Source organism: Tupaia chinensis, unplaced genomic scaffold (genome assembly GCF_000334495.1).
Source record: "Tupaia chinensis unplaced genomic scaffold, TupChi_1.0 Scaffold144909_1, whole genome shotgun sequence".
Lineage (NCBI taxonomy): Eukaryota > Metazoa > Chordata > Mammalia > Scandentia > Tupaiidae > Tupaia > Tupaia belangeri.
Genome location: NW_006204769.1, coordinates 1,408,359 through 1,430,557, shown reverse-complemented (window position 1 = coordinate 1,430,557; position 22,199 = coordinate 1,408,359). Strand labels below are relative to the sequence as shown.

The following is a 22,199-nucleotide window of genomic DNA, read 5'->3' as shown; positions in this document are numbered from 1 at the left end:
TGACCTCTTACAGTGATATTAGAGACCATGCAATAACATGATACCATTGTATGCAAAACCACCATGGTAACTAAATGTTGGTGGTGATAGATGGTTTGATCTTATGAACAAAGGCTCAATATCCTGTTCTGATTGGATGGTTTGATCTTATGAACAAAGGCTCAATATTCTGTTCTGACAGCCTAGGAATTGGCATTTCCGGGACATTCTCTACATCAACTCTGTGGGAACAGGCAGGGAGGAAGGTTACCTGTGATTCGTCCCAACTGGCCCTTGTAGAAATGTCCCACCATGCCCCCAACGTGGGCCCCCAGGCTAACACCAATGACGTGGATCGAGGACTTCGGCACACCCAGAACCTAGAAGGGGAATCATCAGTGAGTTTTACTGTGGCCACGGCAACCCTGGCCGCCCAGCCACCCACATTGCCCGGTAGCTTCTGAAGCTGAAGGCCTTGAGCGTGACACACCCACCACACGCTTTGGAAAGTAAGGGCAGAAGTCTCATCTGTGGGTCACTCACTGTTGTTCTGGGCTTCCCCACCCTGATAATCCCCTCATTTTCCTTTCAGTGCCTAGCCCTACCCTCCTGAAAGACTACTAAATGCCAGGCAACCCACACTCACTGTCTGATATGCAATCATACCTTTTTTTAAAAAGGAATTGTTTTAATTAATTTTATTCATTGTCATTTTTTTTAATGTTTCTGAAGCTGACTAGAGAGAGACAGGGAGAGAGAAGGAAAGTGAAAAAGCAAGCTGCCAGGTCCAGGAATCAAACTGCAGTCAGCTGTGTGGAAGTCCAACCACCTTAACCACCACACCACCTGCCAGCCTCTCAATGGCACGTTTTGCAGAAGATAAACAGGAGGCTCAGAGAGGTTCAATAACCTGGCCAATGCCCTCACGCCACGTGGCCAAGTCAAGATTTGAACTGAAGTCCAACAAGCCACTGGTTGGCTCTGCTTCCATCCTAAACCCCCACCTGCAGCACTTTCTCCTTTCAGACCCCTCTCTCCTCAAGAAGCAAAAAGTCACCCTGAACGATTCTGCACCTACCAGGAGTTTGTGGAGAAAACGGGAGATCTCAAGGCTCAGCTTCACCACATTGTCCACAGCTGAGAAGTAGACCGCTGTAGACCCGTAAACCCAGTCCACGGCAACCACGTTAGCATCTGCTACACGCAGAAGGGCTCTGATGAATTTATCAATCCAAGAAGGCTTTGTTCCTAAAGCCCTAGACATGGAGCCAAGAAAAGATAGGAAAATTATCTGCCAAGCTGACATCCATTGTCATGGAACTCTCCGTTATCCCAAATCTAGGAGAAAAGTCACAACTACAAAAGAGGGGACACGAGGAGTAGATCACACAGCTCTTTCAGCATAGAGGGGACAGCATTCCAGAGTTGCCAGGCTTCCGGCAGGAACACATGGAGCCTTTGTGTACATTATAAAAGGCCACCTTTTGGGACCAGGGCATTCTCTGCATAATGGTTACATTGCTGGACTCCCATTAGTAGATCACAGTTCGAGCCCTGGACCTGGAAACTTAAAACTCACACCAGGTGCATGTGCATGTGTGCACAAAATCCTGAGAGGAGAATGGAGGAGAAGGGATTGCAGTGTGGCCATCACTCCTGGGGGGTGATTTCTCACTTTCTGCTTCTCCATCTAGTGCACGTGCTCTATAGCAAAAATCTCTCTCTAAAAGAAAGAAAGAGAGAGAAAGAAAGAAAGAAAGAAAAAAAGAAAGAAAGAAAGAAAGAAAGAAAGGGAAAGAAAGAAAGAAAAAAGAAAGGGCTGCCTTTGTTTTAGAACAAGCAACCTCATGTTAGGTCAGATTTTGGCCTCGCCAGCCTTCAGTCAGACACCCTTGTACAAGGCATCAACTATATAAGCCTTGTGTACTGTGCTGCCTCTGTGTTATTTATAGAAAATAAAAAGCTAGCCAGCCTGTGGACTGGTGGTTAAGGCTACTGGATCCCACATGGCCAATCACTAGTTGGAGTCCTGGACCAGCAGTTTGAGAAACATGCTGGGCACATGTGCATGCATGCCCAAAACCCCAGCAGGAAGAAAAGATGGGGGAGAGAGCAGTGTGGTGTGACAATGTCCCATTGGGGGTGCTTTCCTGCTCCGCTCTCTCTCTCTCTAGTGAGTACACACACCTTCTGGCACATTTAGAAAAGATAGCTTTTGGGACCAGCAGGTGACATGGTGGTTAAGGGTGTTGAACTCCCACATGGCCGACAATGGTTTGAGTCCTGGACCTCATGGTTTGCTTTCTCACTTTCCCTCTCTCTCTCTCTCTCAGTCTGTCCCACTCTGGTCAAATTTTAAAAATAAATAAATAAATTAAAGTTAAATATAATTCTATTTTAAAAAGATAACTTTTATTCTAAAGTCAAGATTACTATCTAGTTTTTTAAATATATAACATCTTTTAAAATGTCTGTTTATTTTATTCATGATAGAGAGTGAATGTGCACAGAAGAGAGAAAGAAAGAGTACACCCTTTGTGGGGTCTTATACTGCGATTTTTTTTTTCCCTGGCTCTCTAGCTTGTCAAGCTCTTGTGTGTACGTGCTCATCATATTTTCAAGTTATCTGGGGATCTGAACCCACAGCTGGCCATGTGGCTTCCAGTACTGCAGTTCAGTTTGCTACTGACTGTACCACCAGGCTGGCCAACGGTTTGCAATCTTAATTCTCATACTAGAATATAGGCTTGCTTCTTAAGGAAGTTTTCATTCATTCATTCTTTCATTCATTCAACAAACACATAGTGAGGGCCTACGGGCACTGTGCTAGGTACTTTCCAAGAAATAAAGATAGCAGGATACAGTTCCTATCCTTCTGGAACTTACCATATAGTGGGACTTTTTTAGACAAAGGAAAATGATAGAAAAAATTTCAGACTATTTCCCAGCAGATTGGAATTAGGAAAGACGTTTTCTTGATGGCCCCTACATAGGAATGGTGAAAGAGTGCTCTTTGGACAGAGGGGCACAGACCGGGTGTGTGCTGTGGAACGTGGTTTGGGGGGCTTAGGAACAGACAGTGACTGCCCGATGAGCTGGACTCAGCCACAGATGGGCTGAGTGTAAGGTTTGCTAGAGGACAGACTGGCACAGAGAAGAGATGCCTGAGAGCGTAAGGAGTCCAGGGGTCTGAGAAACAGAGAGGCCCGAGATCAAGAGAAGGTGGTCCTCGGTGTGGCGCCTTTGTGTCCCATCGTTGGAAGCACCGATGGTAGCACTCCCTGCTCCATATTGCCACTGTTTCACCAGACTCCGTTCCTCCTTCCTTCCAGAAACCTTTCTCTGTTTCTGGCCTTGTCAGCAGGCTATTGAGAAAAGATGTTGGAAGGGGAGATGGTGAGTGCATGGAGTCTCGGTGACTACGAATTACAACATTTGGATAGTGGGGTATCAGAAATGACTGAAGAGAAGGGACCAGCTCCTAAGAAATGCTAACCTCTCTGAGTATGATGGAAGTAGCACCCATAAATGGAAGTTACTTGGGCATGAAGCTAGGGAAGAAGCAAAGAAGAGAAGATAGAACTGTGGGTAGAAACGCCATGTTGTTACCCCCGAGTCCAGAGTGACTGTGCAAGGCCTGCAACCTCATTGTCTGAGATGAATCACTTCATGCAATCCACACTGCAGGTGAGACCATCCCTACATTCTCCCCTTTAGTTCAGATATGGAAAGTGAGTCTCCATGCATCGAGCGACTCATCCAGGGTCACATATATGTGCTGTCTTTGAGTGTGTGGACAAGACTGAGGGACTTATGCATATGACCGCCAAGAATGAACAACGTGATATGTGTGCACAGTGATGTGAGACACCTTTCAAGACAGCAAGATGTGAGGAATAGAACTCGTGAGGTAAGTGATTCCATTCCTCCTTCCTCCTTCCTCTTGATCCTTATCAACTTCCTATGGTGTTGCAGGCACTCTATAGCCCTTATCTGAGGAGTTCCTATTGGTTGGTCAGCTCCCACCTGAATCCATGGATAATTAGCTTGGTTCCCAGAGAGGCATTGAACCCGGAGTTCTGGATGTCACTGCTTTCCTCCACTAGCTGCCCACAGCTGGGGTCTGAAGGGGTAAAGAGGAGAAACTGGACTTGGAGGTTGGTGCCTCGGAGAAGGTTGGCATTCTGGAAGTCGGTGCATTTGGGCTGTAGGGTAGTCGGTGCATCCCCTAGAGGAAAACAAAGCAAGAGAATCCAAGGTCAAGTCAGTTTTTATAAGGAAGATGTTCTTGGAAGGAAAAAGCAGAGGCTTACAGCAGGGGGTTATTATAAAAAGCTGGTACAATAATCACTCACTTATGAAGGTTACATCACTTCTTAACCAAAATCCATGAATGTTTTTCAGGCCTAAAGATAAAATACCAGAGAATGTCCATTTGCTCCATAGAGGGGATTGAAGGGTTTAGCAAACTGGCTATTGTTATGAACTAGAGGGAGTCCTTTGCCCCCACCCTCATTCATATGTTGAAGTCTCAACTCCCAGTATCTTATAACACGCCTGCATTTGGAGACATACCTGTTCTTTGTTTTGTTTTTATTTTGTTGTTCTGTTTGTTTGTTTGTTTGTTGAGGGAAAGTGAGAAATCACCCCCTAAGGGGATGGTCATGCTGCAATTTCTTCTCTTCCATTCTCCTCTGAGGACTTTGGGCGCACACACACACATACACACTCATAGCAATTTTTAAGGTATTGGATCTGGGTCTAAAATTGTACAGTTGGCCATGTGGGATCCAGGCCCCTTAACCTCCACACCACCTGCTGGCATCTGTATTTGGAGACAGGGTCTTTATAAAGATTATTAATTTAAAATGAGGCAACCAGGGCCCTAATTCAATATGACTAATGTTTTTATAAGAAAAAGAAATCTGGACACAGACAAAGGAAAGGTGATGTGAAGAGACGTGGAGTAGGTGATCATCTACAAGCCAAGGACAGAGGCCTGTAATGAACCCTTCTTTCATGGCCCTCAGAAGAAACCAACCCTGTGAGCCCCTTGATCTCAGACTTCTGGCCTCCAGAACTGAGAGACAGTACATTCGTTATTTTGGCCACCTTTTCTGGGCACTTCCTATGGTAGCCCTAGCAAACTAATAGAAACTTACAAAACAAAAACAAACAAACAAACAAAAATTCCGGGTAACTGAATGAACAATTGCTCTGGGGACTAGGCTCGAAAACTTCTCCCCTCAGAGTCCTTCAATGAAGCTTTGAACTGCTTGAGGCCTGGAGCTGCCTAATTCATGAATCATTGTTGGCTTAAATGCATTCATTAAAATTTTAATGACACTAAATTTACTTTCATTTTTCCATTACCAGAGAGTATGTGCTCTCACAGAGTGAAAGAGATGGAGAGAGAGGGAGAGAGCACCTCCATTGGGGCATGGTCATGTCACAATCCCTTCTCCTTTACTCTATCCTGTCAGGATTTGGGGCATGCATGTACATGCACCCGGCATGTTTCTTAAGCCACTGAGGTCAGGATTAGAACCACAGTCAGCCATGTGGGATCTGGCTTCCTTAACTACTAGGCCATAGTACTTGTCTAAGTATATCTTATTTTATTTTATATATATTTTTCCATAGGACACATGTACTCACCAGAGAAAGAGAGAAAATGAAAAATCACCACCTTCCCCCAAGGAAGGATGGCCTTGCCACAATCCCTTCTCCTCCATTCTCCTCTCAGGATTTGTGGCCTACACACGTGTGCCTAGTGTGTTTTTCAGGCTGCCAGGTCCAAGACTCCAACCACAGAGTCGGCCATGTGACTTCCAGTGTCTTAAACATCACACCACCTGCTGGTACCCAAGTTTATCTTTAAACAGGAGTAAATATATAGCCTTAAATGCAAATAGTAGAGGGGGAAAGGGAAAGATTTAAATTGGGTAAATCTTTTAACTCAGATAAGAACAGAACAACTCTGTAAAATACAGGGGTAAATATGTAAGGGTAATAGTTAAAACTAGAAAAAAAAACAGAAAACAATGAAATATGAATGACATTGTTAGCAATTCAGTCCTTGTAGTTTCTCAGGCCAGGCTTCCTGGAGTCATCTTTGGTTCTTCCTTTTCTCTCACATCCCACACAGAAATGGTAAGTCCATCCCGTTGGCTCTACTATTCGAATTAAATATTCAGAATCCAACCATTGTCACCACCTACATGGCTACCAACTTCATGCAAGCCACCATCATCTCTCAAAATCAACACTTAATCCATACCTGCTTTTCTTGCCTTCACTCTGGTTCCCTTCGGTCTATTTGCAATACAGTAGCCACAATTATCCTTTTAAAAAAGTAAATAAATGGTGGGGGCCAGATGGTGGTGCAGTGGTAAAATGTGATGCTCTGTGAGTCTGACTCACAGGGGATTGTTCTGGGTTTGTGTCTGGAGATCTCCCTCAGTGGCCCAGGCATGCCAGGCATGTGTGTGCCATGACTGGAAGCCGACTGAGGCTGGAGTTCTCTCTCTTTCTTTCTCTCTATAAAGAAATAATAAATCTGGGGCCAGCATGTGGTGTGGTGGTTAAAGGCGCTGGATTTCCACATGGTCCACCATGGTTCGAGTCCTGGACCTGGGGGGTTGTTTTCTTGCTTTCCCTTTCTCTCTGTCTCTGTCTGGTAAAATTAAAAATAATAATAGCAATTGGAATTAAATAAATAATTTCGGGACCAGCAGATGGCATATTGTTTAGGTCGCTGGGCTCCTATGTGGTCAACTGCCGTAGTTCAAGACCTGGACCTGGTGGCTTACACTACACCGGGCGTGTATGTGTGTGTTTCCCAGATCCTGAGAGGAGAATGGAGGAGAAGGGATTGCAGCATGGCCATCCCCCCAGGAGGTGATTTCTCGCTTTCTGTCTCTCTGTCTCTCTATGTCTTTCTGGCGAGTGCATACATCCTATAGCAAAAACTTCTCCAAAAAATAATAATACTTGCTTACTCCATGCCAGCTCGTGTCCTCCTTGCTCTTCCTGCCTGGGGATCTTTGCACTGACTGTTCCTTCTGCCTGGAACGTTTTCCCCTTAGCTTTCTACATGGCTTTCCTTCTTCAGGTCTTTACTTGTCAAATATCACCTTCTCTGCTCTAGCTACCCTCTTTAAATTGTAACTTGCTTATGTTCCTCATCCAGGTTCTCTTAATAGGCCTTACCCTGATCTATTGGGCCATCAGAAAAATCATGATGCATTTTTGCATAGAAAAATACATCATGACTTTTCTAACGACCTAATAGTTGTTTGTATAGCAATCATCTTCTTTTTCTTTTAAAATTTTATTTATTTATTCATTTATTTTAAATTTGACCAGAGACACAGAGAGAGAGAAAGAGAGAAAGTGAGAAAGCAAGCCGCCAGGTTCAGGACTTGAACCGTGGTGAGCCATGTGGGAGTGTCCAGCACCTTAGCCACCATGCCACCTGCTGGTCCCCAAGCAATCATCTTCTAATTAACAATCATCTACTAATCTACTACAGAATTTATAATTTCCTGTGCTTACTGTTTATTGACTGTCTCCCCACAACAGAATATACTTGTGAACAAGGCAGGGACTTTTACTATTTTGTTCAGGCTACTGCCTAGAATAGTGCCTGCCACATACAGTGAAAGAGTTAAATGTTCCCTGGGTACCTTCAGGATTAGAAAGGGTTAACTCAGTATCTCACTTGTGCTGTAGGTTTTGTTTTTTAATTATTTATTTAATTTTATTTATTCATTAATTTATTTTAATTTGGTCAGAGAGACACAGGGAGAGAAAGAGAGTGGGAAAGTGAGAAAGCAAGCCACCAGGTCTGGGATTTGAGGAGTGTCCAGTGCCTTAACCACTATGCCATCTGCTGGTCTGAAGAGTCCACTCACAACTCCCAGGTGCTTCAGACATTCTTTCTCCTCCTCCCTTTCCCACCACAAATTAGCTGGTCCTTTCTTGACTTCATTGCAGATGGCTGACCTTGTATTTTCTAAGTTCTTGCCTTCAGACATAAAGATTGTAACATCTGTCTACAATTGGCACCAAAACTAAAAACAGACTACAGCAGCCAGATATGATACCCAGAGATAACAAAACAACCCAAGGACCACCAGATGTCCTGTCCCAGGATCACACTAATTACCCCACTGTAACACCCCCTTTCCTAAAGTCCCAGTAAAAGCTCCTCCCTCCACCCTTCAGGGCCCCTTTCCTCTCTTGAAAAGTAAATAAACCTTTTTTATCTGCTTTCTCTCTCAGTTTATGAGTTTTTTCACAACCCACAACAAAGACCACTTTAACATACAATAAACCCCCAAAACAAGTTCTTTGAAAAGAATAATAAACTAGATGTACTTTTGATAAGATGAAGAAAAAAGGAGGAAAATGACAAGTAAACAATATCAAGAATAAAAGGAGGATGTAAATATTGACACAGTGGTGTTTTTCAGACCATAAAAGCACATGTTTATACCCACCCAAAAGTTAAAAATATGACTATTTCCCTGGAAAATGAATAACTTCATAGAAAAAGTAAAATTTCCCAAGAAAGAAAAATCAGAAAGTCAAATGTAAAACTGTAGTATAAAGGAATTGAAACAGTAATTTTAAAGTTAGCCATCAAAATTTCTTAAAAAAAAAAAAAATTCTCGGGAACCAGCAGTTAGCGTAATGGCTATGTCGCTGGACTCCCACGTAGTCGACCGCGGTTCGTGTCCCGGACCCGGTGGCTTAAAACTCACGCCGGGCGCGTGTGCATGCGTGCCCAAGATCCTGAGAGGAGAATGGAGGAGAAGGGACTGCGGCGTGACCATCCCCCCTGGGGGGTGGTTTCTCGCTTTCTGTCTCTATGTCTCTCTCTGTCTGTCTGGCGAGCGCACGCGCCCTACAGTGAAAATCTCTCCAAAAAAAAAAAACAAATTCTTAACAGGCCAGATTTTTTTATTTATTTATTTATTTATTTTTTTTTTTTAGGGTTTGCTATAGGGAATGCACTGTAGAGGGAGAGGAGGAGAGAGAGGAAAAGTGAGAAATCACTCCCTCAGGGGGGATGGCCACACCACAATCCCTTCTCCTCATTCTCCTCTCAAGATTTTTGAGTGCGCACAGGCACCCCACGTGAGTCTCAAGGCACAGGGTCTGGAACTCCAACCCGGTGGTCAATCATGTGGGATCCAGCACTCTAACCCACCACCTACTGGACCCAGGCCAGACAGTTTTACAGAGGACTTCTACCAATCCTGCTGTCCCTATTGTCAAACCAAAAAGAGCAACTATTAATCAAAAGTTATAAGGAAAAAGGTAGATATTGGTCTCACAAAGCTAGCACTGGAAAAGGGTCAGACCATGGGGCAGGCAGTCAGACCCACCAGCACTATGACCAGATGGGAATAGCAACACGCCCACAGACCCTGAGAAGGCTGGGTAGGGTCTTTACTACAAGCAAAAGGGTTATAATACATGGACATTGTTCTGAAAGAGTTCACACTGGTTACCCGTAACAGAGGAGGATCTTACGCAAAAGGGGGGAGAGACAGGTTTGGGTGAAAGGTCGCAAGCGGAGGCTGTCTGAAGCAACTTATGACCGTGATGATAGTCGGTTCAGTCGGTTCATTAGCTTAAGGGAGTCTGAAAACCTAGAACGGTCCTGAGAAAGACTGTCTTGTGAAAGTCAGCCATGTGGTCAATAGGGAATAATCGTAATTGGGAAGCAGGCCGGCCAGCCATCCCCTCTCCCTCATAGTTCTCTGTCCCTTATTTTAAAATTTCGTGTATCAACCTTTTTTCTAGATAAATTTTATCTTCACATTATCTTATACACATTGTTTCAGAGAATAGAAACGAGGAGACAGAACATCAACTCATTCTGTAAGAAAAATTGAGGTATCAAAACTGGTCAAGGACAGAAAGAGAAAGAAAAGATAAAGGCCAATTTGACTTATAAACATAGATACAAAAATTTTAGATAAAATATTGGAAAATCAAAATCCATCAAGGAGAGGCCAGCAAGTGGCGTGGTGGTTAAGGGACTGGATTCCCATGTGGACAACTGCAGTTCGAGTGCTGGACCTGGTGGCTTACTTTCTCACTTTCTCTTTCTTTCTCTCTTTCTCTCTGTGGCCAAATTAAAAAATTAATAATAATAAAAAATTAAATAAATAAATAAATAAATATACTTTTTAAAATCCACCAAGGATAACATGAACAAAAAATACATCATGGCCAAGCAAGGTTTAATCCAAGAAAGAAAAGGATGTTTTAGCATTAGAAAATATATTAATAAAATGTCCATAAAGCATATACAAATATTCAATATCATCAGTCACAAGGGAAATGCAAATCAGAACCATATTGAAGTATTACCCTACCCATTCAGAATGGCTACTGTCAAAAAAACACAAAGAACAACAAGTCCTGGAGAGGATATGGAGAAAAGAAAACCTCTTGCACTTTGGCGAAGAATGTCGATTGGTACAGACCCAATGGAAACCAATATGGAGGTTCCTCAAAAAATTAACAATAAAACTACCATTCAACCCATTAGTTCCACTATTGGGTATATATCCAAATGGTAGGAAATCAATCTGTTGAAGAGATAGGTGCACATCTACGTTTATTGTAGTATATTCACACAGTAGCTAAGGAATGAAATGCACCTAAGTGCCCAGCAAACAATGAATGGATCAAGAAAAGGCAAATATACACAATAGACTACTATTCCACTATTAGAAAAAGGAGAAAGAACTTTTGTCATTTGAAACAAGGGGATGAACCTAGAAGATATAATGCTAAGTTAAATAAGTCAGGCTATGAAAGACAAATACTGTATGTCTCCTACTTAACTAATACGTAGAGCTGGCCAGCCTGGTGACATAGTCTGTAGTGTACTGAACTGCAGTGCTGGAAGCCACATGCCAACTAGTTCAAAGCTCTGATCAGGTCAGCCTAGAACATGACAGGAGCATATCCACAGGCCCAAGAGCCTGATGAGTTGGGAGACTGGGGAAGGAGACAGTAATGTGATAAGACCCTGTCGAGGATGCCTTCTCTCTGTCTCTCTTGTGTACATGCATGTACTCACTATTAATTTTAAAAATGCTTTAATAAAAAATAAATACCAAATGTCTTCATTCATTAGCAGAAGCTAAAAAAATCCAATAGCATAGAAATAGAGAGTAATAGGTACTAGAAACTGCTTAGGGAGGGAGATGGGGAGAAATTAACTTAAAGACACAGAGTACATGTAAACAATAGAACAGTTTAAAGAACAGTGTTCCACAGCAGAGTAAAGAACATAGGCGACAATTTATTATATACTTCCCCAAAAATCCAGTAGAGTGAATTTTGAATATGCACAACATCATGTAATGATAAATGCTGGAGATGGCAAATATGTTTATATCTTTTTTTTTTTTGGAGAGGTTTTTATTTTTTGCTATAGGGCACGTGCGCTCGCCAGACAGAGAGAGACATAGAGACAGAAAGCGAGAAATCACCCCCCGAGGGGATGGTCATGCCGCAATCCCTTCTCCTCCATTCTCCTCTTGGAATCTTGGGCACGCACGCACACGCACCCGGCGTGAGTTCTAAGCCACCGGGTCCAGGATGCGAACCGCGGTCGACTATGTGGGAGTCCAGCGACATAGCCATTACGCTAACTGCTGGTTCCCAATATCTTTGATTTGATTTATCATACACTGTACACATGCTTTGAAAAACCATATAGCTCCTCACAAAGATGTACAACAGATTATAGGTAAGTAAAAAGTTATAAGTATTACTAAAATGTATTAACATAATTCACATGGAAACAAACTAAAGAAGAAAAGCATGCGCTCATCTGAACAGATACAGAAAAAAGAACATGCAACACTGCTTAACATAAAAGCCTATAAGAAACATCAGACTTAATGAAACATAGAAACATTCCATTTAGAATGGGGAACAAACAAGACTATCTTCTATCACCACCTCTATTACATATTGTATTGGTGGTCCCAGCTTTAGCCAGTGAAACAAGACAATAAAATAAAGAAAAAGTTACGAAGTTTGAAAAGGGAGAGAAATACTTATCAATATTTAAAGATGATAAAACTTGATTGTTCAATAATGCAGAACAGTGAACAATGTTCAGATGCTCCTTCAAACCATCACTTCAACCAAAGAACAATGATAGATGAGTATCAGATAGAAAGGGTCCAGCAGATGGATAATGGTTATATCACTGGACTCCCATGCAGTTGACCACAGTTTGAGTCCTGGACCTGACAGCTTAAAACTCACGCAAAGTACATGTGCATGCATGCCCAAAATCCTGAGAAGAGAATGGAAGAGAAAGGATTGTGGCATGGCCATACACTCCAGGTGGTAATTTCTCATTTTCTGTCTCTCCAATGAGTGCATATGCCCTATAGCAAGAACCTCTCAAAAAAACAAAAAGAAAAGAAAAAAGGAATTGATGAACTCAAATATAAAAATATCTCTACAAACAAGAAAAAGAACAGAAATGCAAAATAGTGCTGAATTCCAGTCTGAGAGAAGGCAGTGGCTGCAAGGACTGGCCTCTTCGCAGTGCTCTGGGGCAAACAGCACCAGGCTGGCCTAGGTAGCCGGAGCTAGAGAGGGGTTCCCCAATGTTGGAAGGAAGCTAAAAACAAAAAACTGACTTAGTGCCTGGGGCTATAGCTTTATATAGGGAGACTGCATGGAAAGACAAGGCCTCACTAGTAAGAGACCAGACAACCCAACTGGACTGACTTCCTGAATTGGTGGAGTGTGAAGATGGAGGGGGATGGATAGAGGGAGGGAGGTGGGGAAAGTGTGTGTGGGAGAGGTCAAAATCGAACTTCTCACTGAATTAAAATGAAACTAATCTAGTTTGTCAGACGTCAAGATAATAGTCACCTTTGGGTAGCAGCAACTAGTGAGGAATAAGGAATGGGTTTTAGAATCTTGATACTCTTTATTGCTTTTCTTGCTCTGATGATAGTTATACAAATTTAATCTGAAAATCTATCTGTGTAGTAATAATTCGTGAACTTTTCTGTATAGATGTTGTATTTCAGAAGAAAGCTTACTTAAAGGGACCAGCAGTTAGCGTAATGGCTATGTCACTGGACTCCCATGTAGTCAACCGAGGTTTGCATCCCGGACCCGGTGGCTTAAAATTCATGCTGGGCGCGTGTGCCTGCATGCCCAAGATCCCGAGAGAAGAATGGAAAAGAAGGGATTGCAGCGTGGCCATCCCCCCTCGGGGGGGTGATTTCTCGCTTTCTGCCTCTCTGTCTTTCTCTGTCTGTCTGGTGAGCGCACGCGCCCTATAGTGAAAACCTCTCAAAAAAAAAAAAAAAAAAGCTTACTTAGAAATAAACAAAATACTTAAATATATAAAGAAATCAGGTGTTTCCAAATATAGTCAATAAAATCAATTAGTAGATCATAAACTCATTCCAGATTTTAAAAGCCTTTGATACAGCTAACAAGGAACCAGCAGATGGTGTCATGATTATGCCGTGGAACTCCCTAGTCAACGAAAGTTCGAATCCTAGACCCGGAAGCCTAAATCTCACGCCGACCCTGTGTGTGTCTGTGTATGCCCAAAATCCCTAGAGGAGACTGGAAAAGAAGGGATTGTGGTGTGGCCATGCCCCCTGGGGGTGTTTTCTCACTTTCTCTCTCTGTCTCTCTTCAGCAAGTACACATGCCCTATGGCAAAAACCTAAAGAAAAAAGGAAAAAAAGAAAAAATTTGAAGCAAAAATAATAACATTTATTAAACCTGGATGGTAGTATGTTTGATACAAAACTACCATATTATTTACTGAAATAGTATTTTCTTAAAGTATTTTTATTTATTTATTTGAACTTTGACCAGAGAAAGACACAGAGAGAGAGAGAGAGAGAGAGAGTAAGAGAGAGAAAGTAAGAAAGCAAGCCACCTTGGGACCAGCAGTTAGTATAATGGCTATGTCGCTGGACTCCCATGTAGTCGACCGTGGTTTGAGTCCCAGATCCGGTGGCTTAAACTCATGCCGGGCATGTGTGCGTATGTGCCCAAGATCCCGAGAGGAAAAGGGAGGAGAAGGGATTGTAGGGTGGCCACCCCCACCCCGGAGGGTGATTTCTCACTTTCTGTCTCTCTGTTTTTCTCTGTCTCCCTGGCGAACGCACATGCCCTATAGCAAAAACCTCTCTAAAAAAAAGAAAGAAAGAAAGCCACCAGGCCCTGGACTCGAACTATGGTCAGCCATGTCGGAGTGTCTATCACCTTAACCACCACACCACCTTCCTCCCCTTTCTAAAATTTTATTTATTTATTTATTTATTTATTTATTTATTTATTTATTTAAATTTTGACCAGAGAAAGACACAGGGAGAGAGAGACAAAGAGAGAGAGAAAATCAGAAATCCTTAAAATATCTTATAATTTATGTTTTTAATTTATTAAAAAGGAGTAAAGCAAGTTGGAAGGAAATACATTAAAATGGTAAAACATCTTTGTGTCTGGATTGTGGGCTACGAACAATTTCTTTTCCACCTACTTTTATGTATTTCCTAGCTTTCTGTAATGAGACTACATTCCTTTTTTATTTTTTTTTTTCAATTTAGAATAGTACAAAGAAGAAGGGTTCTGAAGGTAGTATATAATCTTTAGATAGGTGATCTCTGTTGAACTCTTAAAAACTAGAAATTTAGGCCAACAGGTGGCATGTTGGTTAAGAGTTGGATTCCTACATGGCTGATTATGGTTCAAGTCTCAGACCTGGAAAATAGAGAAGGGATTAAAGTGTGGCCATCCCCCAGGGGGCTGATTTCTCACTTTCCCTCTCACTGTCTCACTCTCTTTGGCACGTACGTGCTCCCTATGGCAAAAACTGAAAAAAATAAAAATAAAAATAAAAAATTTAAACTTTCCCTTCCATGGTTGCTTTACACAAAGGTAAATTCTATGAACATTTTCTTGTGATTTCAGGAAAGAAACCCTATATAGATAAGTAGGTATACATCGCATATATTCATATATTCCTTTGCAGTGAAATACATCTAAGATTTAGTCAAAGAGAAAATAATACTATTTACATGTTTAAAACACTAAGGTTTGAATTAGTGAGCTGGGGGTGGGGATGGCAGATGAAGAAGAAGACTCAACTTTTGAGAAGAAACTGAAGACGCTGGAGGAGGTGCAGAAGGTTGCCAGGGGAAAAGAGACTTTTTCCTAAAGAATTACCGTATGGGTTTGGGGAGGACCAAATCCTTACACTGAGTCCACAGATATTCTTGAAGACCTTGCCCTAGAGTTCATAACTGAAATGACTCAAAGGCAGTGCCAACTGGAAGCCAAGATCGAGTTCAAGTTGAAGATGTCATTTTTTGATTCAAAAGGACCCAAGGAAGTTTGCGAGGGTTAAAGACTTGCTTACTAAGAGTGAAGAATTGAAATGAGCTAGGAAAGCATTTGATGAAGCGAACTATGGATCTCGACCCTTTTTTGTACTTTCTGACATTTCATGATCTTTTGGGGAAACCATATATAATGACTGTTTTTTTACAGTAAAGGTACTGATATCTAGCTATGTAAAGTGAAAAAAACGCAGCATTTTTTATGTCTTGGATTTTAAAGTGATAGTTGAGCCTTTAATTGCCTGCCTTTAAATGACTGTATTTAATTACCGATTCGTTTCTAATGACTACACATTAGCTAAAATACCTTGCAAGCCGGACGCAGTTCCCACTGAAGATGACTATGTAAAGGATAAAGCAATATTTATATGTTCGGTACTTCTGTGCCATGCAAGCTAAACTGTAGCTGGTTCCTATGTGAAGGCCACATGGCATCTTCAGCTATCGTGTGATAACTGACATGTGTGCTTCACAATGTATTCTGAAGACGTTAGACAGTACTCTAAGAGGGTAGTGGAGATGACAAACTGTTTCTGTTTCCTTTGAAGAGATGAAATTGGAATGCACAGTTTTTTGTAAGAATGTTTGTCTTAAAAGATCATTTCTTTTAATATCCTGTTCTTCATATAATAAAAGTGGTTCGCTTTTGTTTTCTTTTGTTTTGTTTTGTTTTTGGATAAACTAAAAGTGCTTCCATGTTGGAAGGCTTTTTTGATCTAAAACCTTTTGGGGTAGGACCAGCAGTTGGCATAATGGCTATGTTGCTGGACTCTCATGTAGCTGACCATGGTTCGAGTCCCAAACCCAGTGGCTTAAGCTAATGCGTGCATGTGCCCTATAGCAAAAACCTCTCCAAAAACCACAAAAAACCTTTTAGGGCTTATAACATACTACTTCTTAAATTTTAGGAGAACTCACTCATTTTCCCAGAACAGAGTAAAGCTTCTAAAATAATAAATGCTTTTAGTAGCGGGAATGGCATTGCTTAATAAGCAGAATAAACATTTGGAGTAGTGTTTTATTGACATATTTATAAGTACTTGTTCGTGGTGAAAAGTGTACTTGACTAAAAATACATGTAGCTATGGAAACCACTTTTGTAGTTCAGAATATACAGCTTTTCTGTAGGTGTGGCTTATTGTATTAAATTATTATTGCACTTAGCCTAAAATAAGGATTAAAATGGCACTTAAAGAGATCGCTGTTACTCTTTGTGGAACTGAACTTTCTGTAAATATGATCTATGAATCAATACTAGGGAAACTTTTGCTTTCTTATCCTGTTAATACAAGGAATAAAGTATAAAGAAACTGGGCAGAAAAAGTATAATACTAGGGCTCAAAGACGACTATGTCAGTTAAACGAATATAAATCAGATAAAACATAACCTCTCAGAGGAAAGTAAAAAGTGGTCATTTAAAGAAAGGGACTTAGAATCCAGTCTAAGAAACTCTTTTGTCAGAAAATGGAAAGTGTTACCAAGAAGTAGTAGCCACCATACGTGGTTCCCTGTGAAAGGAGAACTAGGCAGAGGAGCATCCCTGGGATAATCTCTCTGTGGGACAGTTAACTCCCAGCTGAAGCGTTAGGTCCTGGGGACAACATTTCCTTTTTTGGCAGGCCACAAATCCCTAGGCAAACCAGAAGGATCCTAAAGCCAACTTTTTTTTTTTTAATTTTGAAAATTTGCCAGAGAGCACTTGTGCTTACCAAAGATTTTTGAAAGAGGGACAGAGAGAAAGTATACCCCAGTGAGGTATATTTAGGCCATGATCTTGTCTCTGTTTCTACAATCTGTCAGGATTTGGAGCACACATGCACATGTGCCCAGTGTGTTTTTCAAGCTGCCAGGACCGGGATTTGAGCTGCAGCTAACCATGTGGGATCCAGCTCTATTTGCACAGGGCTTTACCGCATGCTTTGGGGTTGGCCCTAAAACAGTTTCTGAGTAGGTGTCCTGAACCAAGACGGGAGTAGGTGCTCTGACAAGTCGTGCAGCCACTACCCAAGAAAATGGCCTCTCCTTAAGCAGAGGCCCATAGGGTCAGCGGCTGCCCAGTGCAATGGAGTCTCTTTATTATCGGGCACCTTGGGACCTCCCGGACCTCCTTCCTTCATGTTCATTTGATCTTGCCCTTTCCTTTCCCTTGCTCTCTCCTCTACCTTCATTTTCCTCCTTTCCACTGACTTCATTTAGGCAATTCTGCTCTTTTTTCTTTCCTCTTTGGCATAGGCTTATCCTTTTCCATCCCCAAACACACACATTTATTTTTCTGCCAATTCACCAAGTTGTTTAATTTTTTATTAAATTTTTAAAAGAGATTTTTGCTATAGGGCATGTGCGCTCACCAGAGAGAGAGAGAGAGAGAGAGAGAGAGAGAAGTCCCCCTCAGGGGGGATGTCATGCTGCAATCCCTTCTCCTCTATTCTCCTCTCAGGATTTTGGGCATGCACACACACACACACACACACCCAGCATGAGTTTGAAGCCACCAGGTCCAGGACTCAAACTACAGTCAGCTATGTGGGAATCCAGCAATGTAACCACTACACCATAAGCAAGACCAGGAAACATCAATTCAATAAATATTGTCACTGTTAACAGTGACATCCTCACTTAACCTGAAAAAGGAAGAGAAGTGGATGGGAAATAGAAAATACCTTACTAGGTGGGTGTGGAGAGAAAGACAGCGGGAAACAAAGGCAGGGGGCAGAGCATGGGCCCAGAGGCCCTGCTAACAAGTAATTATAAGGCCTCCTCCTGACCAGGGATTCTGCAACAGAATGCCTCCCATGCACAAGGTAGGAACTAGATCAGCTTTGTCCGGACCCCAGCTCTGTTTTCCAGGTCAAGATGTCTGAGCTCCTTTCCTTTGTGCCTGAAGACCCCAGGCTTTCTGAAAGATGAACTTCTAGAAAGAGTTAGAAGGTGATTTGCTTTTGGTCCTCCCACTTCTCAAGCTTCAAATCAGGACAATTAGCAGATGCGTTCCAGCCCCTCAGCAGCCAAGGAGCAAAGGCAGGCCTGCCGCGTGGGCCTGCCTCTCTGAGCTGCACACATGGCTCTCCTAGGCACCTCCAGGGACACCTCCCATCTTTGCTCCAAGTGGTTCGTGACCGCCCTATTCCCTCTACTTCGATCGGCCCAGGCAGTCACACAGTAATAAAATCATCAGAGAATAAGCAACTGCAAAATGTCAGACGCTGTGCATGGATTATCTCATTGGGTCCTTCGAGCAGTCCGACTGGTGACGGTTATCTCCAACTACAGGTAAAGACAAGTCTCTCCTTCAAAGCCATCCGGCTACTAGGAAACAGCTGGGATTCAAATCCAGGTTAGCTTGACCCAGAACCTGTGCCCTGTGTGCTCAGCACATGGCCTCCCCTGAGCATCTGCTCCAATATAGAGTATGAGACTCAGTGTGCTAAAGAGGCTGAAGCCCGAATCTGCATCTTCTGGGGGCCAGTGAGTGAGGCAGGAGAGAGCACACCTGAAGCTAAGCAGTGCTTTTCAAAAGCCACCACGAATGCAGGTAGAGAGTGTACTCGTGCCGACTGAACTTTGGAGCTGGTAGGGGTGCCGAACAGAAGAGGAATGAAGTGTTGCAAGGGAGACATGAATCATGGAAGCCCTCTTGGAAGATGTGAAGGCCAGAAATTAACCCAAGGTAGTATGAGCGATTCCAAACAAAAGGAAGAACACATTCTGAAACTGAGGAATGAGAGTGAAGTATCTGTGGAGAACACAGAAAAGCGTTCTGCTGGTGAGAAAGAGGGGACTTTTCTGAGGGCGCTGCCACAGCTGGGGAGGAGGGAGTCTTCACCACACAGGGTGACGTGGAGATGTTAAATTTGTCATGTCAGGTGAGCTATGGGGCAGTTCTTTACCAGGGGAAAGATACAATGCAAATGACATCGGAGGGGAATTTTTCTAAGGGCATTTGTGGTTAGCAGGGGCTGGTTTCCATAATCCAGCTCAAAGATGATGAACCTGAGCTGTGGCTGGTTGGCAGGATTAGAAAGGACATCTAATAACCTAAATGACAAACTTGCTATCAGTTTGGGAAATTTAAATTTTAAAATTAAACATGTCTTGGGAAAGTAGATATTTGTAGGGTAAAAATGACTCTTTTGAATTAATCAAACTTTACGTTCTTCTGTCGTCTTGACTCGTGTGCAAGGTGAAAGGGTTTTGAAAAGATGAGTCAGCAGGGGAAGTTCAATTTTGGTAACCTAAGAAAGAATTCTGTTTAGAATCTTTCTCATTACGATAGCAGGGAGGGTTTTTCTCCCTTGTTTTAAATTCACCTCAGGAGAGGCAAAAGGATTTTAGGGGACCTTCCAATGGTTAGTACTGCCTAAGTAGACAGCTGAAGAAATACAGTCACTGCCCAAAGTCAGTTCCACCCAAGGCCTGAGCCCCGGCTTACCTGAGCTTCCAATGCTGGGCCAGAGAAGGAGCCCCCACAACCAGAAGCACCTCTCCCAAAAGCCTGAGGGCATCGCAGAGCTGGAAGTCTCAGGCTGGTCTGAAAGAAAATCCTAAGGCCGAAGAGTTCACATACCCCACCCTCCCACCAACGGCCCTCTTGGGTCTTACTAATCATTAACTGGCCTCATGACCCATAAGAAAAATAAACTTTTCCTATTTGTTTAACCTCCAAGTTTTTAGTTTCTTTTTCTCAATGAAAATAAATATACTTTCTTTTCTATTTTTCGTTTTAAACAGGGGACATTGAAACAGATTGTCCTTTCTCTCTGAGCCAAACGTTATCAGTAAACTATTTCCTGTACCTCTCCCACTTCCCACCACAAAAGGTTAGTAGTAATCAAGACAGAAGTCTTTCATCTCTAAGTAACTATCTAGAACAATATAAAGCTCTCATAGTATTGGAATTATCTCTGGGCTTTTGTCTCCTTTGGAAGACTCTGTATAATCCCAGGGTGAAGACTATGCCTTTTGTTTTTTTAGAGAGAAAGATTTTTGCTACGGAGTACATGCACTTGTCAAAGAGACAGAGAGAGAAAGTGAGAAATCACCTCCCCCCGCCCCGGGGAGGGATGACCAGGCCACAATCCCTTCTCCTCCATTCTCCTCTCAAAATTTTGGGCATGCACCCACATGCGCCGGCATGAGTTTTTTAAGCCACTGGTTCTGGGACTTGAACCATGGTCAGCCATGTGGGAATCCAGTGCCTTAACCACTACGTCACCTGCAGGCCCCAAGACTGTGTCTTTTCACTTTCAAATCCCCAGTGCCTAGCACAGAGCTGAGCCAAGAATACTTGTAAGATGTACATTTGATGGACAGAATAAAAGAAGGTGAAGTTTGTCTCTGGAGAATACTTTCCTTTCATAGAATCCGAGGCTAGAAACAAGGTCCAACCTCTACCAAAGAGAAGTTCAGGTTCCTGAATTTACAGATAACGAAACGGAACAGTAGGGAGAAAATTACCTAGAGAGACCCTATTGGTGGAAGTGGCAGAACTGGGCCTGGCACTAGGGTGGTTCCACTGTACCAAGTGGCCTGTCACTCAAAGGAGTGGCAAAAACCACAGGGAGCTATTTGAGGCATGCAGAGGAATGAGGTGTAGGACAGAGGACTGGCCCAGTAAACACATGCTTGTGAGGCAGAGAATGCACCAGCAGGGACAGGGTTAGCATTTCTGAAAAATAAGTCTATGAGGTACCTGCTATCTACACATGTTTTTGTTTTTGGTTTTTTGTTTTCTTTTTTTGGAGAGGTTTTTGCTATAGGGTGCGTGTGCTCGCCAGAAAGACAGAGAGAGACAGAGAGACAGAAAGCGAGAAATCACCCCCCAGGGGGGATGGCCTCACCACAATCTTTTCTCCTCCATTCTCCTCTCCTGATCTCGGGCATGCATGCACACGCGCCCGGCATGAGTTTAAGCCACTGGGTCCAGAACTCGAACCACTGTTGACTACATGGGAGTCCAGCAACATAGCCGTTACACCAATTGCTGGTCCCTTACACACGTTTTGTACAACTGTAAGGGTACAGAGAGGTTAAGTACTTCACACAAGATCATACAGAGTCAGAATTTAAAAGGACAATCCAGCTCCAGGACCCATGGTCTGGACCTTTACAGCCTACAGCAGCAACTCCTGACGAGGCACCAGTACCACCACGCCATCAAGGCTGAAGACAAGGATAACAGAGTTGTGTTTTTTTTTTTTTTTTAGAGATTTTTACTATAGGGTACGTGCACGCACCAGAAAGACAGAAAGAGACAGAGAGACAGAAAGTGAGAAATCACCCCCAAGAGGAGATGGCCATGCCACAATCCCTTCTCCTCCATTCTCCTCTCGGGATCTTGGGCACGCACACACAGCGTGAGTTTAGGCCACCGGGTCAGGACTTGAGCCATGGTCAACTACATGGGAGTTCAGCGACACAGCCATTACGCCAACTGCTCATCCCAAAAATCACAGTTTTGGAGGGGCCAGGTATAGCTCGATCCCACTGCTTGAGTGCTGCTGCCCCGAGGAGGGAGCGTGAAAGCAGGGCAAGAGCGGAAGTCACTGCTGACAGCTGCTCTGGTACCAGAGGCCAGCCCAGGTGCAGCCTTTCAGGTTCTCAGAGAAGATACTAAGGAGTGACTAGACGTGCAAGATGTTGACTGGGCAGACAGCTATGAAGAATAAGAGGCCTGGACTGGCGGCGGGTCCTGCGCGGGCCTCCCCGGGTCCTGCGCGGGCCTCCCCGGGCCCTGCGCGGCCTCTCCAGGTCCCGCGCCAAGGCTGCGACTGGCGGCGCGGGCCGGGCGGCCCGCC

General features: G+C 43.1%; 1 protein-coding gene and 1 pseudogene across 2 annotated transcripts in view; one reads left to right on the top strand and one right to left on the bottom strand.

Moving 5' to 3' along the window:
- PLA1A (phospholipase A1 member A) overlaps positions 1 to 19,999 on the bottom strand; it is a 38,133-nt gene extending 18,134 nt beyond the window's left edge. The window contains exons 1-4 of one of the 2 annotated variants that reach the window (XM_006167638.3): positions 19,835 to 19,999; positions 4,006 to 4,207; positions 1,058 to 1,235; positions 251 to 359 (exon numbers count right to left, since the gene is read on the bottom strand). In XM_006167638.3, coding sequence (XP_006167700.1) covers positions 251 to 359; positions 1,058 to 1,235; positions 4,006 to 4,207; positions 19,835 to 19,907 — 562 coding nt within the window. In that variant the 5' untranslated portion in view covers positions 19,908 to 19,999. The remainder of the gene's footprint in view (positions 1 to 250; positions 360 to 1,057; positions 1,236 to 4,005; positions 4,208 to 19,834) is intronic. The other variant, XM_006167637.3, reaches the window with a different exon arrangement.
- LOC106733775 (transcription initiation factor TFIID subunit 13 pseudogene) lies at positions 15,128 to 15,515 on the top strand (annotated as a pseudogene).
- Positions 20,000 to 22,199: the final 2,200 nt, after the last annotated feature.